At 42.2% G+C, this 17,354-nt stretch overlaps 1 protein-coding gene across 1 annotated transcript; it reads left to right on the top strand.

Moving 5' to 3' along the window:
* The first annotated feature begins 1,130 nt into the window (after positions 1 to 1,130).
* On the top strand, positions 1,131 to 15,128 carry CNDP2 (CNDP dipeptidase 2 (metallopeptidase M20 family)). Its single transcript, XM_009333489.1, has 12 exons — positions 1,131 to 1,180; positions 2,364 to 2,453; positions 3,422 to 3,565; positions 6,087 to 6,249; positions 7,861 to 7,949; positions 8,864 to 9,064; positions 9,590 to 9,674; positions 10,245 to 10,405; positions 12,380 to 12,544; positions 13,059 to 13,200; positions 13,823 to 13,970; positions 14,416 to 15,128. The coding sequence occupies exons 2-12, from the start codon at positions 2,394 to 2,396 to the stop codon at positions 14,483 to 14,485; spliced, it is 1,428 nt and encodes a 475-aa protein (XP_009331764.1). The 5' UTR covers positions 1,131 to 1,180; positions 2,364 to 2,393; the 3' UTR covers positions 14,486 to 15,128.
* Positions 15,129 to 17,354: the final 2,226 nt, after the last annotated feature.

Consider the following 17,354-nt stretch of genomic DNA (forward strand, 5'->3'; position numbering starts at 1 on the left):
GGGAAGCTGCGCTGCCACCCCCCGTCCCCTTCCTCACGCCTGGTGACTCTCCCCGTGAGCCTCCCCCTGTCCTTAGGAATCCTGCGGCGTGCCTCCCTCCCGCCCTGAGGCTTACCTCTCTGCAGTCCCGGAGCTGGGGGCCACGGTGAACTTCCCCTTTTGCTGCAAAACCTTGTGAAGTTCCAGACTTGGCCTTTTAGTCAACCTCAGCCCAAAGAACAGGGCCTGTAATGTGGCTGTGGGGTTGCATGCTGCTCCTTTCAGTGGCTTTTTGGGGGGCAGTGAGTGGTCTGTGATGGCTACAGACCTAACCTGATGGAGTGCTCTCATCTTGCCTGTGGATAAGGAGGGCAAAGTTGTCACAGTGCACTGGCAGTCCCTTGGGTTCTCTTATTTCATAATGCAACTGTTATAGTGCTGTGAAAAGGTAGAACTGTGGAGCCTCTTCCATGCAGGTAGGAAGGATTCAGTTCTCCAGTCTGAAGGACCTGCAGGAAATTCTAGCCCTGACTTTTAAGAGGGAGGGGAAGAAATATCCAGCCTTGTGCTGTGCGATAAGCTACATTTGCTTTTCCAAGTTGGAAGCTGTCTGGGGCAGGCTTCTCTTGCAGCTCTGCAGTGAGACTTGAGTGATTCAATGCCTCTCTAATTTTTAAGAATATTTAACTGTTTAAGGTGATACTTAAAGTAGTCCCTGATTTAGCAAGTAGTCCAGATCTTGTTTGTGTTGGACAGAATATCAGCCTCCATGTATTATGTTGCATTTTGTATCTGTGCTGTGAAGCTAAAGCCCTGATGTTGCTATAGGAGCTGGTCGAGTGAAGGGGAGTGTCAGATGCATGGGACTCATGCCTGTGTACTGGTTTCTCTGAAAAGCTCCAGATGAATCATGCCTGAGGTCTAACTGTATACGAGTATGGTGGCTTCATTAGGGAAACCAGGCTTCAGTGGAAGGCATTGCTTTGACTTGGTTATGTCTATATAGTCCTTTTGAAGGTGTTCGATTTTCACCATTCATGACTATTGAAGAGAATGCTTGAGCTGTCTGGCGGTTTGGGATTGTTCTAATTGATGCTTAAAACTCATTATCCAAACTTAAACTTCATGGATGCTGTAAATTGTATAGAAGCCATCTTCAGTGAGTGAAAGGATTTTTGTATGTCAAACATCAGTGATCTGTGTAAGTACAACCCTGCTTGAAAGAAAATGCGTTCTGTAAGTCTTCTGTAGGTTTGGGCTGGTAGGATGTGCTTATATCGCAGTATGTTGTGTGGGACAACCTGCAGCTTGAAAGTCTTCATTTCAGCTATGTAGAGTAGTCAGCTGTTCAAGAAATCCTAAGACAGTCAAATGTTTTAACAACTCTCATGCTTGTCTTGTGACTTCCATATAGAAGTGGAAGAAAGGCTTAAAGGATCTGGTATAAAGCTGACTAAACAAAATACTGAATCATGGCAGTTGGTGCTGCTGAATGTGCTTGTTCAGTGTAGCACACAGACATTGGAGTTATTCCTATAGTCCAGGTGCTTGGATTTCAGAGGCATGTTAGTAAAGCTCATTACTTTCCTGGCTTAGAAGAGATGATGTATCTTTAGTTCTGACTTGAGAGCTAAGTTTAAGCTTGTTGGTTTTGTTGGTTGAGTGGACAGTATGTCTCTTACATATGAATTTTGGACTGGTGAGGAAGACAGAAAACTGAGGAGGGGGGAGGTCTTGTATTTTCTCACATGAGCTTCAGTTGAAACTAAAACAAAACAAGGAAGTGGTAGCACTGAACTAGTCACTGAGCACTTGCTCATGGCCTGCTGGGGCTTGTTTCTGTTCCGTGGCTTCACTCTGACCTTCTTTGGGAAGGCTGAGTGGCAGATTAGGACTTTGAAGCTGAGGAAAACATAGTTCTTAAGCTGCCCGCTTCTAACCTCCTTTGTAAAGCACAAAGTAAAAGTGTGATGCTTTCTTGGGCCTAACTACTAGCATTCAAGCCTATGGCATGCTGTTAGTTGAACTGTTATAATAAAGTGCAACTTCAAAGAGTAGATTTCACTTGAGTAATATTTTACCTGTAATTCTGCAGTAAAGTGAAATGCATGAGTTGATTGAAGTATCTTTATAGACAAGCTTCCTCAGTTTAACTTCCGAAGTTATTGTGGGGGGAGAAGCAGAAACAGTGGTGTTGAGATTAGATGTACTTTTGTTTAGCCACTTCACTGTGTGATTTTGTGGGAGGGAGCAGCCTCAAGTTTTATATTCACATAGTTTGCTGTGCAGTGTTAGCAGTTGAAAGGTGAAGGTCTTCTGTGGCTGCTTGATTACTGACTGTTGCTTCTGAAACCTGTGAAGGCTAAACTATTTTTCTGTCACAGAATCTTCAGCAACACCATTCTGGTCAGAAAATGTCTGCTCTTGAAACACTCTTTAAATACATTGATGAACACCAGGACCTCTATATTCAGGTAAGTTTTCTTTCAGAGTTTTGTCCTGCAGCACAGATAGCTATGCAATATTAAAAGCTGATAGGTGGTCAGCTTCAAGCTTGTTGTTACACCTATATAATATGCCCAATAATAGAGTAATGCCAAGTAACTGGGGAGAGAGGGGAGCAGGCAGCAGGTGTGACTGGTTTGAGTCAAGCCAGAAAACTTTGTTTCTTAAGTTTAGGCATAGTTCTGTTCAAAGACATACATCTCCATGGTAGACTTATTAGGAAATGCTCTATTACTGTATAGTGCAAGCAGTGACTTACTTAGAGGTAGAAGTTTGACACTAGCTCCTGAATGCCAAACTAGGTTTATACTGTCTCTCCCCTTTTGAGGTGGGAGAGGAAAGATATAAACAAGGCTGGAATGAAGCTTTCTCATATGAAACTGTTCATGTTGGGGGACAGAGGGAGAGGTTACCTTCTGTACTTTGCTGTTTAACCTGCTATTTAATTGCACTTTGTATTGCAATCCCTTTTGCCTGTGAAGGAATTGTTGGTCTAGCACTGTAAACTCCAAGGCAAGAACTATGCCAAGTGTTCAACTTGACTTCTGACAGTTGCTCTCACTGATCTCACATGGGGGGGGAAGCTAAGGCAGCCTTTCTGAGAAGTCTGAAGGACATTAGCTGGCTTTGTATTCTTAAAGAACGGCAATCAGAAAGGCACAATATGCACAAGCTGTCATACTCTTAAGCCTACCTTCTGTATTCATAGACTTTGTGCTACACCTGCAGGGGCAGCTGTGGGTAAGTGAGGTTTTTAGAGCTTTTGAGTGTAATATCAATGGTTAGAGTACGCCTTTGAGCAGAGGACAGATAACTTCCTCAAGTTTAAGCTTAACTAAAACAGTATTAGTTGAATTGCAAGGTGTTATATTTGTATGGTGCTTCCATGCCATAATTCATGTGTAGTGAAACCTTTAACTCTTCTGTCTTTCTGTAGCGGCTGGCTCAATGGGTGGCAATCCAGAGTGTGTCAGCATGGCCGGAGAAGAGGGCTGAAATCAGATGCATGATGGAGGTTGCTGCGAAGGATATTGAGCGACTGGGAGGCACAACCCAGCTTATGGATATTGGGAAACAAAAGGTATGTGAGCATCTCCAAGTCAGCTTAGTAGAAAAATTCTCTTGAAGACAAGGTGTTTTGCACCAGACTGGCTGCTTATGATCCCAGTAAGAAAGGCACTTAGGCTCCATAAAGTATCATTTAAAATGCTGTTTATTAGAGCTACCACTATAAAAAGAGGATAGTATAGATAATCTTAAGACCCTTCAGATACTGGGAATCCCAAGCTGTGCGGCATCTAGCGGGCATCCAATCAGCATGCTGTGCAGATCCCACTTATGGAAATGTTATTTATATTATTTTATTTATTCAAGCTGTTAGATTCCACTGCCAAAGAAAAGGGATATTCACATGAGAACTTGTTTTCACTGCACTTTTAAAGACAAGGACATGCAGGTGGTGTAATCGCCAGTACAAGTGGGAACTGCCTGTGAGCTACAGTCAACTGGCTAAGTTTATCATGCAGCTCAAGGATATGCACAGCACAATACAGGCAGGAAGGCAAAGCTGTGTGCGCAGCATAGCACAGCACAGGCTTGGGTGTAAGCAGGCTAACTATGTGGATCACTAATTCCTTGATGGCTGATGGTCTTCTGTTCAGGATCACCACACAAGGGTCTTGTGCATAGTGGCCTAGAAAAGCAGTAGCCTGTTGAGGTGCGGGATAATGTCTTTTGTGCCACACAGTCTGAGCTTCCTGTTAAAACCTTTGTTTATAGTAAACCTTCAGATCCAGATCATGTAAGCACGTTGTATTACATTTTGGACTGCATATTAAATGTATTTTAAATACTTTTCTAACTGAACATGAACAGAGCACCTGCAAACAAATGTTAGATGTTTTTAACAGCAGGCTGGTGTTGGACCTTACCATAGGTTGTAAAGATACTGCCTGAAGTTTCAGTAAGTCTTCCAAAAGACTTTTAGGTTCTTCCAGAAGTGTTACATTTGTCACAAGACTGCACTGCTCCCTTACCAGATGCAGAAGGATCCTTAATAGGATGAGTCCCCTTCTTATTTTTAGCTATCTGGACTTCTTTTCTTCACCTGAGAAATGTATGTGCTTATGATAATGATAATCTCATTCTAGGGAACCATCCACTTGATATCCTCCTCCTTTGAAGTGTCTAGTCACTACATGTCACAGAATAAGACCCATACCAAAATTGTTAGACTAGCATTTGGATAGTGGCATTCAAAATCCTGTTGTAGTGGAGTGTTTGCTAGTTTTAGATCGTCATTGTAATTGGTGCTAATGACTGCTGGGTGGAATCTATGTGTATCGGGACCCTCTGAGCAGTTCTTGCTTTTGGCAACTGGAATACTCTTGTTTGTAGCACTACAGGTCCCAGCAGGGAAGCAGCTGACTTCGTGTGCACTCTTGGGAGGGAATCTGTAGGATAATTCTCGCTCTGCTACTACCTACAGCCTAAAATCCCATCAAAAGTGTTTCAATTAATTCAGAGACAAACTTGTTCCTTTCATCAGTGTAACTTTTTGGGGGCAAGAACTGATTTTACAGAGTTTTAGAAGTAACATTTCTATTTAGAAAACTCTTGCAGCTGGATTAAAGTTAATATAAAAGTAAATACCAAAGTTAAGTATAGACAAAACTAGTCAGTGTATTATGCACATTGCTGCTGTATCAATGAAGGACAACGTAAAGCAACTGGTGAACTTGTCTGGTCTAACTTAGTTTACTGCTGCATAGCAGTTTGTACTGTGTACTGATTACTGTAAGTGTAAATTCTTGCAATAATGTTTTAATCACTTAGCGCTGCAGCTGGCTAAGGGCCATGTGACCTGTTGATAAAAAATTGGAGCTTGGAGCCCATAGGAGCAAAAAATCAAAACTGACCTTGGTCTGCTGAACAGTGTCTAGGAGTATGTGTTAGCTCACTAGAAGGGAAATACATGCTGACTGAGAATAGCATGTGATAATTGCTTATGGGGTGTTTCAAAAGACTAAGCCAAGTTCAACTTTTGAACTCTTGAACTAAGTTCATCAGCACTGCTCTGCCCTTTGCCTAACAGCATAGGCTGGTATAGAGAAATACGGCTGTTACGCTGACCTTATTTGGGTGTAGGCATGTGTTATACTCAGTGATACCACTGTCAGGAAATCTTTGTCTAGAGCTATACTGTGGACAGGATGAAAGTGCAGTGACAAGCAATGCAGAATGCAATATTGAATGAAGTTTATCGCTTATGCTTAGGTCAGCATTAGATATGGCAGTTTGGCATGCAGACGGCTTGCTCTGCTAAAATCTGATGTAGGATTGGTTAAAGCTAACAGTTCTGAGTGGCTTGGAACATTTTGACTATTACTGGGACCTGCCAGGAAACTTTTACTGGCATAGTGCTGTCATGCCTTCATTGGCATACTGCTTCTGGCAATCAGTTTAAGTAGCTTAGTTTTGTTTAGCTGTCTGTGCCCCTAATCTCATAACCTCCGTAATGTTAAAGTAATTCATTCATCTGATAAAAATGTGCTGCTCTGATGTTCCACATTTGCATAAAACTTCCTGCCTCCTATTTCTAGCTGCCTGATGGATCAGAGATCCCTCTACCACCAATTGTTCTGGGAACACTTGGCTCAGACCCATGCAAAAAGACAGTGTGTGTATATGGTCACCTGGACGTTCAGCCTGCAGCACTAGAGGATGGCTGGGATAGCGAGCCCTTCACACTGGTAGAAAGAGAAGGTAAGAACGGTGGACTTCACAAACTGATAAGCACTTCTGTGACAAGTGTGGTGTTAACTGTTCTAAAGTTGTAGCCTTGATTGAAAAGGGGAAGGAGAATAAGAACAGACATGGGTGTTTATTTAATACTGTTGAGATAAAAGATGCAGGAGGGGAAATGGTAAACAAGTAGAGCTGCAAAATTTCAGCTGCTCTCAGGGACCGTTTCCTTTTCTGATAGTCGAGGTTGTACTTACATGTTATCTTCCTTGTAGCTACAGCAAAGTCTTAACTGCCTTCCATGGCAACAATTTGTTGCCAGAAAGCTTTCTAGAACTAGTTTCTTGTACTGTTCACAACTTGCTGCCTGTAAGGTCATGTCAGACTGCAGGGATTTTGAACTGTTACAGGGGACAAACACTCAAAACAGCTTCTTTATGCCTGGAGACAGTGGTACAACAGCCTCCCTGGGTTGCCTTTGTTTGCATACTGTGCTACAACGAGTACTGCAGAAGCTGTGTTTTATTCAGCTAGTGCCCAGACAAGTGTCCCTCTCCCATAAATGGGGATGAAGAAATTGTGCAGTAACTCCTGTTGAAACAACACGTTGCCAGTAGCCAAGAGGAGACTGAAACTTTCTTTTCTATTTAAAGCTGGTGCTACCAATAGCCTCTTCCTTGTTTCATTTGCTCAGCGTTAAGTGTCAAAGGTCATATGAATAAAAGGACACTAACCATTCTTGTTGCGTAAGTATTAATCATTGCCAAGAAAAGAAGTATCTGTTGTAACTAGTATTTCTACCTGGGCACTTGCTCACAGGCAGCAGAGTCAAAGTTACTGAGTTGGATTATCTCATTTGATAGCAAGAGCTAGACTTGCCTCAGGCTGTGGCTTATCTCTGCAGCCTGGCAGTGTAGGAGGCATATTTACCAATGGCTCCTTACCTTGCAAGCTGTCCGGCCTGTTCTGTCACTGTGATTACACCTAGTGCTTAGGGGTTGTAGTCACAGCTCTGAGTTGCAGCGATGTCTGCCTCTGCTGTGATCCCATGTGCTACATTTCCAGAGACTTCCCTGTAGCCTGTAAAACTTCTTTTTGACTAAAGCCCTTTCTGGGGAGATTCACATTTATCTGGAGAATCCAGAGAAGTGACTGGTCACTAGCTACTGAAGTGTTACTCTTCAAACAAAGAATTATTGAATTGAAGCTAATACTGGATAGGTTTCTGTTAAAAAGAAGGTAGCTTGTTTCTATACCCTTACTGCTGTTTGTAGGAAAATTTTATTATAGTGAAGGATATGAGAACAACTTAGCCCAAGGCAGAGTTACATCTTTTCCAGGCTTATGTTCAACTCCTGTCCAGGGAGCAGCTGGGGGAAGAGGTGGGGTAGCTCTAAGTGGGAGAACTATTGCAGGCCTGTACCTATCCCACTTGCATGGGTGTATGAAGTGGGGTGTTAAACTGCTACTTCAGAAGAATCGGAAATGAAATTTAATATAAGCAGGACTAAAAAGCTTATCCAAAAGGATAATAAAAATATTTTTAGGATATTTTGTCCTGCAGGCAAGAGAAGACTGAAGCTTCATCCTAATTTTTCTCCACAGTGGTTAATTTGTATCTTGTTTCTACAGGAAAGCTGTATGGGCGAGGATCAACAGATGACAAAGGTCCAGTGCTTGCCTGGCTGAATGCCTTGGAGGCTTATCAACAAACTAACCAGGTATGTGCCCAAAATGTATCCTGCTTTTTTACATGCAGCTGAGTCTAGCAGTAAATGTTACCCAAGGCAGAAACCCTTGTGAGGCAAGCCTGCTTATTCAGCTGATTGGAAGAATGATGCAATAGTCCTGTAAATTCCCTGATGTCCCAGTAGGGTTGAGTTGCTGACAAGTTAGTCTTGTAGATGCTTGGATTGCACTTTAAATGTTTGTGCTTTAACAAAATGTGTAGGAAGTAAAATACATATGCAAGCATCTGGAGCAGGAGGAATAATCAAATGTGATCACTTTCATGTAAGGATGTCAAATTAGCTTGGCCTTTAGCAAAGCTTAATGTCTCACTGCCACTGAGCTCTAAGAAGGGATTAACTTAGTAACACTAAACTGGGAGCTTTGCTGTTTTGGTTCAAGAAAAAGTGCAATCAGAAATAGCTCAGGATGTCTGCTTTACCTTGCAAGACAAGTTGCTATACTTCTGAGAAGAATTAGCAGTTCTCAAGTGCTGTCTAGGCATAGAATATGGTAGACTGGATAGACAGGGTGGCTCTGACTCTCCTACTGTGGCATGCAATTTCTGTGGTTAATATTAGTTTTCCTAGCCCTGTGACTTTACTTTTGGCAACAGATCTCCGCTGCGTTCTCACAGTTAAGAGGATTGGGAACAAGTTGTTCTAGAGCTTAGTTAAAACTTTTTTGAAGAGTTTGAATTCCATCAAATGAAGGGTGGTGTAAGTGCCCTCAATGTAAGTGCAGTCCAAACTTTGTCATACTTTGTGTATAATTAACAAATTCCACTGTCATAGAACTAACTTATGTCCTTTTTTCTGCTTTGTATGTGACAGATGAAAATTACTGATTGCTGAAGGAGTCCAATGTTTTCACATACTTAATCTGTTCTTGTTTTTCATTTTCAAAGGAGTTTCCAGTAAATGTTAAGTTCTGCCTAGAGGGTATGGAAGAATCAGGATCTGAAGGCCTTGATGAACTGATTTTTGCTCAGAAGGACACTTTCTTCAAAGATGTGGATTATGTTTGTATTTCTGACAACTACTGGTTAGGCAAGAGGAAGCCTTGTATCACCTATGGCTTGAGGGGTATCTGCTACTACTTCATAGAGGTAAGTGCTGAAATACACTGCAAAACTGGTATTAAGCTGATTTTTCTACTGGAGAAGAATGGTAGCTCTAACTTTTTCATGCCAATAGCTTTTCTTCAGAAAAGGTGAAACTGACTACTTCAGTAGAACTGTTTCTACTAATTGTCTAAATAGCCCTCCTTTTGCTATCCTATATGACACTTGGGTGAGAGGGATAGCTTTCAAATGTATGAGCAAGATAAGCCAGCACCTTCACTGGAGGATTCTCATGGCATAGATATTTTCAGGTATTTCCTTGAGTGCAGGAAGAGATGTCACCACTGAAGTCTCCAAGGTTGGGACAGTCAGTACTAGGGGCTTGTACTCCACAGAGCAATAAAAAAACCCTGTATTTCCTTTAATGTACTACAACTGAGTGGTCTGGTTTCAAAAACAGATACATTTTCAAAATACGTTCAGCAAAAAGCTAGGGTAAAAGTCTGTTCTGTGCATTTGACAGTGTCTTCATGCTAAAATTAACCTGAATCTTAATTCACTTTAAACCAGGTGGAATGTAGTGACAAAGACCTTCACTCTGGAGTTTATGGTGGTTCAGTACATGAGGCCATGACAGATCTCATTACTCTAATGGGTAAGAAAACACAGGTTTCACTGAATGCATCTAAAGTGGGAGTAAGAGCCATTAAAAGCATGAGTCTGTTTGCAGTGAAGGGTTTCCTAAGGGCTGCTTGCACTAGCAAAGTGATGACCAATAAAATGGTGCTTGCCAGGTATACATAAAACAGGCTGATGCCTTAGATACAGGAATATGAGGAAGGTCCTGCCAGGAAGTTGTCTATCTACTTTAGCTTCCCCTAAAATCTTGCTGCAAACTTGTATGTTAATTAAATCAGCTCTTTTCTGCAAACTCTTCTACAGATGCCATATTGAACTCCGTGGGAATCCTCACTTCAAACAGTCAGCCAAATATGTAGCAGTAGAATTAAATGCAGTTGCAAGGAAGTATGTATTTTGGATAATTGAGAATTCCATAAGTGCCTTCCATGCTTAGTGGTACAGGCTGTGGGAGGTAGAGGTCAGAATTTTATTACATTTGCAGAGTTCTCAGAAGGCAGAGACTTCTATTTCCTGTGGAAAGCTTTCCTAGAGATGACATCTTGTTTCTTCTGGTTGAATCCTGATATTAGGTGCTTGTTTACAGGTTCTCTTATAGACAAGAAAGGGAAAATCCTCATCCCAGGCCTTAATGAAGCAGTGGCACCTGTTACTGATGAGGAGCTGGCACTATATGAGAAGATTGATTTTGACCTGGAAGAATATGCAAAAGATGTAGGAGCAACAACACTATTGCATGATACAAAGGTATACTGTACTCCTTCCTTTCTACCCTGGTTAGCTGTGCTGGTTCAAGCTATATTAGTAGAAGACAGAAACAAGCTTCTGTGAATACTGTGTAGTTACCAAGTAATTTAGTAGGCAGAGAATTCATCTGATGTCTTTAAAATGGTGAGATTGCTTTGAAGATAATTTCACCTACTGTATAGTTGACTACATACTTAATACTAGCAGTTCCTCTGCTAAGTTAAGTGTTAAGTGCTTGGAAACTTAGTCTAGGTTATCCCATGTTTAAGGCAAGCAGTCTAGGCAACTTTAAATTTACTCCTTAGTCTATGTAAAAGTAGCGTTTCAAACTTGTACAGAACTTTCACTGTCTGGTGCTGTTCTCTTCATGCTAGATAATAACTGCTAGCACTTTTCCAGAAGTCAGATACCACATCTACACAAAGTATCTGATTTCCTACATCTGTGAGAAGTTTAATGGGTTATCAGAAATAAAGTAGTTGCTCATAGATGTGACTTCTCATAAGGTGAGAAAACAGCTTGAGATCTGGCTGTGGTGAACTCAAGGTTGACATACTGAACATCTTCCTAGACCTGGCAAGCAAGGACTGTTTTGTGGCCATGAACTAGGCAGCTGCCCAAGTCTTTGAACAGGCTCAAGTTCAATAAACTCATGTCTGCACTTATCAAATCTTCATCCTGGAAGCTCTCCAAATGAATGCTTTTAACAGCATTGAATCTTGCAAGGTATAGGTATTCATACTAATTTTTTAAAGCATTAAACCCTAGATGTGAATACATCTATCGTAAAAAGCAGAAACAAGTGTTGTAAAAGACAAGTTTACATATGCAGGTCTGTCTTCTGTCCTAGTACTACCAGGAGGAGACTTCAGACTCAACTCAAATAGGTATAAGTAACAATTTCATATCCTCAACCTTGTCTTTACATGCTCAGGTTTATATCAACTGAGAGCACACAGGCTTCCTTGTTTAGTCTTGTCCTATAAAGTAATGGATGAAATATAGCTTGTATATAAGAAGGAACTAGCAAGATGCTCTTCATGTATGATACTGAGCTAAAGCTGTTCAGTCTTAGCTAGACTGAAATCCTAGCTTAACTTACCAAGGGAGTTCTAACTAAGCTGCATGCAAGAAGGGTCTTAGGACTAAGGGGAGATATGGGAGAGAAGGCTGTAATCTCCAGGTGAGAAACAATCTGCTTGAAAGATTTGAACAGTGGCAGTTAAATTCTCTTTGAGAGAAGATTAGAGGCAGGTTGTACCTGGAACAAAACCAAATGTTAACATTAAAGCCCACAAAATTTCAAAGTCTCCTGAATCTCTGCAGTGAAGTTTGTTTGAGATACTGTAGCTATACAGGACAGAAATACATTGAATTCACAGTATCCAGTGTACTGAACAGCTGTGTCCAAGGCAACAAGGAAGAAATGCAGAAGTGTATCTGAAAAAGGCAATAGTGGTCACTTGAATCAACGTGGAATTCAGGCAGTTTAATACAACTGATGATAAAAATAGGAGCACACTGTATGCCTGTCTGCACAGTGGTGAGGCTTTTGGAAAACTTGTGATCTTCATAAGCATGTGACTCTGAAGGCACCTGCCTGACTTGAGGCAGTGGGGACCAGAGCTTCCAATAGACTCCCTACACACTGTGCTTGAGCACCTTTATAAATGGTATTTGTGTCCTTGTCAGAAGCAGACTGGCCATGTCCTGTAAGTTCCGCAGAACTAGGAGAAAGCCAAACAAGAGCTACTGAATCTCTTAAGGTGCTGAAAACCCAGCTGTTGTATCAAAATGTGTGCTTAATGGGAGTAACAGCTTCTGTTTGTAACTGAGTAGTCTTGAATGGGCTGCATTTGTCTGTGGGAGAAAGCACTGTTTCTTGTAAAATCTTTATTAGAATGAAGAAACTATTACTTTGGGGAACTCTGTTAAACTTCACGTAACCTTGCATCTTTCCCTTTGCTTCTGCAGAGAGAGATCCTTATGCATAGGTGGAGATATCCTTCCTTGTCTCTCCACGGAATTGAAGGAGCCTTCTCAGCCTCTGGAGCCAAGACTGTGATTCCTAGGAAAGTGATTGGCAAGTTCTCAATCAGACTTGTGCCAAACATGACTCCTGAAGAAGTCACAAAGCATGTATGTTGAGGTGGATTGATGGTCTCAAAACAACTAGTGTCTCTAAACTGTTCACCACACCTAGGGAAGAGGGTTTCTAAAGCAGTTCCAGTTACTTTGCTGTTCTTCCCTGTTCTGCATCTCAACTCGGATAATTGAGGGAGTCGCTGTATGGTCCAACACTGGACCGTTGTGGCCTGGCTATTCAATTTCTCTCAACTAACTCAAAGAAAGGGCTCAGGAGTAAATGCTGATTTAATTGTAGGGCAGTTGTATTGTCAGAAGTGCATATTCAAAAGCATAAGAGTTTGACATATTGGCTGACTGTTCTACAGTATACTGTTAACTTGCCTAAGGGAAAAATTCTGACTTCAGAGCAGAGATACATAGGAATAATATGAAATAATAGTAATAAGAAAAGGTTGCTGCACAGTAGTAGTGTCCTGCAAGTCCCTAAGGTGCTTTTAGTATACAGTCTTTACCAGTGCTCATAGAAATGCTAACAGTGGATAAGATTGTTCAATCTTTCTTATAGGTTGAAGACTATGTGAGCAAAAAGTTTGCAGAGCTGCAGAGCCCCAACAAATTCAGAGTATACTTAGGCCATGGTGGAAAACCCTGGGTGTCAGACTTCAACCATCCCCACTACATGGCTGGTAGGAGGGCCATGAAAACAGGTCAGTGGGTTTTCCACTTGGCATTGGGAGGGCTAAACAGCTCTTGTTCCAGCACCTCAAGAAATACTGAGGAGGCCATGTTTGCAGTGTTCTGCACTTATGTAAGAAGTTTGGCTCACAAAGTAAGGAAGCATGTCATGTGCAATCCTTAAACTCTAGTCTGAGGTACAGGAAGGAAAGAAACTTTATACCAAGCTCATTCCTACTATACTGGAACAAGTCCATTGGTATGGTGTTGCCTTTGCATAAGGATGAGACTGTCAGTAGTTCAGATCATTTGCTTAGCCAAAGCCCGTGAAGTTTAGTCATCCTAGCGTCCTCCTTAATCAGTTGTGCTAGGGCAACTAGAGCAAATCTGACTTCTGTGTTGGAGTACAAACAGGCTTTCAGATGAAGTGTGATTTGTGTAACTGAACTCAAAGGGATAGTACTCCAGCGCTACATCTGGGGGGCAAATGCCACAATTCTGCAACCTCTGCAGTCTGGCGGATTAAAACAGAGCAAGATTTGGCCAGCACATGGTACGGAAGTGGTTGGTACTTGATTGCTTAAGCAGGAGTAAGGATCTGTGTTGGAAAAACAAATACAATTCCAAACTGACTAGAGTACCACTTTGTTTTAGTTTTTGGAGTTGAACCAGACCTGACAAGGGAGGGAGGAAGCATTCCTGTTACCCTTACTTTTCAAGAAGCAACAGGCAAGAATGTCATGCTGCTTCCTGTTGGAGCCGCAGATGATGGTGCCCACTCTCAAAATGAGAAGCTAAATAGGTAAGAGAATATTTATCCCTGTGCCAGGCTGAGTTGTACTGTGGGTCTTGGGCATGTATTATGAAAAGGAACAAGAAGAATTGAGCTCTTGCTTTTCTTTAGTTCTCTGGAAGGCAAAGTGCCATTTCTCCCTAGCAGAGAATGACTGGTTGGGTAACTACTTTGTAGTTGAATCTTGATCTCATTACTGCTTCTGGTTTTATACACTTGAAACCAGAAGCAGTCTTTTATATTTTGGTCTCCAAGCTTGGCTACCTCCTACCCCAAGGGTGGCATTTCTCTCTTGCCAGGGGAGATGCAGGGAGGTTGGGAGTGGTGCCTCTTGCCTGCAACAGTAATGCCTGTAGTGTCTGTTGCGTGCAGAGGACTGATACTGCAAAAAGCACAACTGCTAGAAATACAGTTCAAACCAAGACAATGCTAACAAAAGCTGTCTTCTTTCCAGGTACAACTACATCCAGGGGGTGAAGATGCTTGGTGCATACCTCTATGAAGTCTCCCAGCTGAAGGACTAAGTTAGACACCCTACCTTCTGGCTTATGGATCAGAAGTCTGAATTTTCTTATAAAGTGTCATAAATTACCAAGTCTTACATGGCTCCTCTCTTCCACCAACACTCCACTGCTTTGGTGGGGGAGAGGGAAGCATGCAGTTCCACTTGACAAAGAACATTGTATACCAAAAAAAATTCTTTAAATGCTTGCTTCAAATGATACAGACTATTTCTTATCTGGCCAGCAGTCCTCAACTGCATCTTTGTCCCCTCTGTATCACTTCAAAGTTGTGGCTTGCTGTATTCATCTACTTTTCCTGTAAAGCAGGAGGAAGAGCTTGCTCTCAACTGCTCAAGCAGCCACATCAGTTGCAGAACTGCCAGCCAAGTTTAAGGTTCTTATTCCTGGATATGTCCTGGAAGTAGTCAAAGTGACAGATTACGGGGGCTATACTGGAATGTGTTCAAGCAGTAGTGAGGCATCTATCTTGCTAACTGTGATTTGGAAGAGCAGTTTGTCTCTTACAGTTATACCTGCCTGCAGGTTTCAATTTACAGTGAATTGAGTTATAACAAAATTCACCGTGGTAATGACTACTGGCCATCTTTTTGTAAAGCTGCCTTTGTATTCCCTAAAAAAGGACAATAAATACTCATGCTCTAGAGTTTGGCTGTTGGTCTCTAAGTATTAAATAATGACTCGGGAGGGAAAGCAACTTCAGGTAACTTGGGAGGAACTCTTCTATGGCTATAGGGGCAGATGAGCAACATGGCTGCACAGACTGTACTTCCTGGGAATCCGAATTTTTATTCCTTAGGCTCTGGCTCTGTAACAGCTTGTTGACTTGAAGCAGATGTTGCTAAATCCTGCTCTTCTGAGGGAAAACAAGCTCAGAAAATGTTCCATTTTGGCTCTGTAAGCCAGGTCATCACACTGTAGCACAACTGACGCAAGGGAGCGTGTGGAATTCATAGGCATAAGCGGGGAGAGAAGAGCATCACCCATTGCAACTACTGACTGACATCCAACTTCAAGCTGTCTTTTGGAAACATTCAACTCCAACACTTCTGTTATGTCAAAAAAAAACAAACCCTCTTAAATGTGTGCTAATCTGAAATGGATTTGGCTCACTGTTTCTGAATTCCCTGAGCAGCACTTGCAGGCTGAGCTAGGTAAGTATTCCAAGTGATGATGCTTTGCTCTGAGAACTGCCTGAGAGCACCGTGCAGTCCTGTAGCCTGAGAAACAGGGGAGCTGCATGTGATGCTTCCTCCCTTGGGGGCAGGAGGCAGGAATGTCTCCTCTACTGGTTTTCACTGTTGCTTGATCTGCAGTCTTAATAGTGGATGGCTGTTGGGCAGGGAGGAGTCTTCTGTTCTCACTGTGAAGCGTCTAGAGCTTCTCTGCCTTGTTTTGTTCTGTTTGGTTTGCCATGGAAGTTGATGGCTGGAGATAATCTGGTACCATTAGACTTTGCACCTGCAGCTGGGGTACAGGCTGAGACCCATGTCACGCATGTGTCAGTACTTGCTAGCACCAAGCATCTGTACAAACACTGGGTAGTGGGCTGCTAGGTTCTCACCTTTCAGTGACAGTGGAACTACTCTGATACCGCTTGGGGTCTGCACATAGGACAAGACTGGCACGCCTGAATATTTGAAGGTCATCTGTCTGCTGAGACCAGTTAGTTATACAGGATAACTGGTCCTAGCAGTCAATGTGTCTTAAAGCAGCTTCCTCGGTTACTGAATTGACACCTCAGACTTCTCTAAATGGGGTAACTTACAGGAAAAGACAATTCCCTGGCTGTTGGTGAGTTTATATTGCTTATTTTCTACCTATCGACTTGAAAAGCATCAAAACTTAAAATCTAGTTCCTGGACTGAGGTAATACTAGTTTCTCACAATGTAAAGAAAAAGCTTCTTTGGGCAGGAGAAAAGCTGATAATGTCATGTACTATGTTCAGAAAGAGAGCATGTCTGTAGCTGTCCTGTTTCACTTGTAACTATTTTGTTGAGAATCACTTAATCGTCTCAAGTTCTGCACTGAAGACACTGCACCAGAGCCTATGCTTCCTGAAGTACAGCATGGCAGAGCTGTGAAGGATGCCCAAAACAGAAGAAAGTGTGTTAAGGGGTTTGTAGAAGAGGCTGGGAAGCAGATCCTGTTGGATAGATGACAAATATTTTGGCAAGGAGTGAGTGCCAGAACCCTGTAAAAAGGAGATTAAAATGGGACTTTGGCCTGAGCAAAATGCAGGGGCCTGTTTAAGCATGCAGGAGTAAATTGCTGAAGTAATGGGCCGTTTGAGACTTAATGGGACTTCAGATTTGTTTAGATGTATAATTTAAAGTCAGAAAACATCAGTATCTGTTACCTTGCTACAGCAGAGCTTGCTTTAGCTGTAGCTTCTCTTGCCCCTGCCTAAGGTGACCACAGAAGCAGTAGTACTTGGCCTGAATGAACAACACAGGCGAAAAGGACTAATGGTGCCAGCTTATTTCTGTACCTGCCTGCTTCAGACCTGACTCCTTGAAGACTTCTAGAAAACTATGTGTTGCAGAGATCTGGTTTGCTACATCTTGGAACGCTTGTGCATCGTATGAAGAGGAGGTCTCTTCCAACCTTAATGATTCTATGATTCTATAAGAGTCTGCTTAGCCCAAGTTGTTTGAGCAACAGCGCTATCATACAGTACAGAAGTGTCTGACGTGACACAAAGTGTGAGCTAAACACAAACCCAAATGCATCAGCGAAGCACAGAACCCCACAGCACCATCTGCTGGGTGTACAAGGGCTGCTTGGTGTTTTCCACACAGAACTTCAGTGTGTTTTTACCTGTTACAGTTTACTGAAGGGCTTGGCCGGCTCCAGTTAATATACAACATG

The sequence above is a fragment of the Pygoscelis adeliae genome, unplaced genomic scaffold (genome assembly GCF_000699105.1).
Source record: "Pygoscelis adeliae isolate BGI_AS28 unplaced genomic scaffold, ASM69910v1 Scaffold140, whole genome shotgun sequence".
Taxonomy (NCBI): Eukaryota; Metazoa; Chordata; class Aves; order Sphenisciformes; family Spheniscidae; genus Pygoscelis; species Pygoscelis adeliae.

Excerpts from the sequence above, each read along its gene's own strand:
- CNDP2 (XM_009333489.1), top strand. The coding sequence starts at position 2,394 with ATGTCTGCTCTTGAAACACTCTTTAAATACATTGATGAACACCAGGAC. Across the intron at positions 2,454-3,421 it reads ACCAGGACCTCTATATTCAG|CGGCTGGCTCAATGGGTGGC; the intron begins GTAAGTTTTCTT and ends GTCTTTCTGTAG. Across the intron at positions 10,406-12,379 it reads CACTATTGCATGATACAAAG|AGAGAGATCCTTATGCATAG; the intron begins GTATACTGTACT and ends TTGCTTCTGCAG.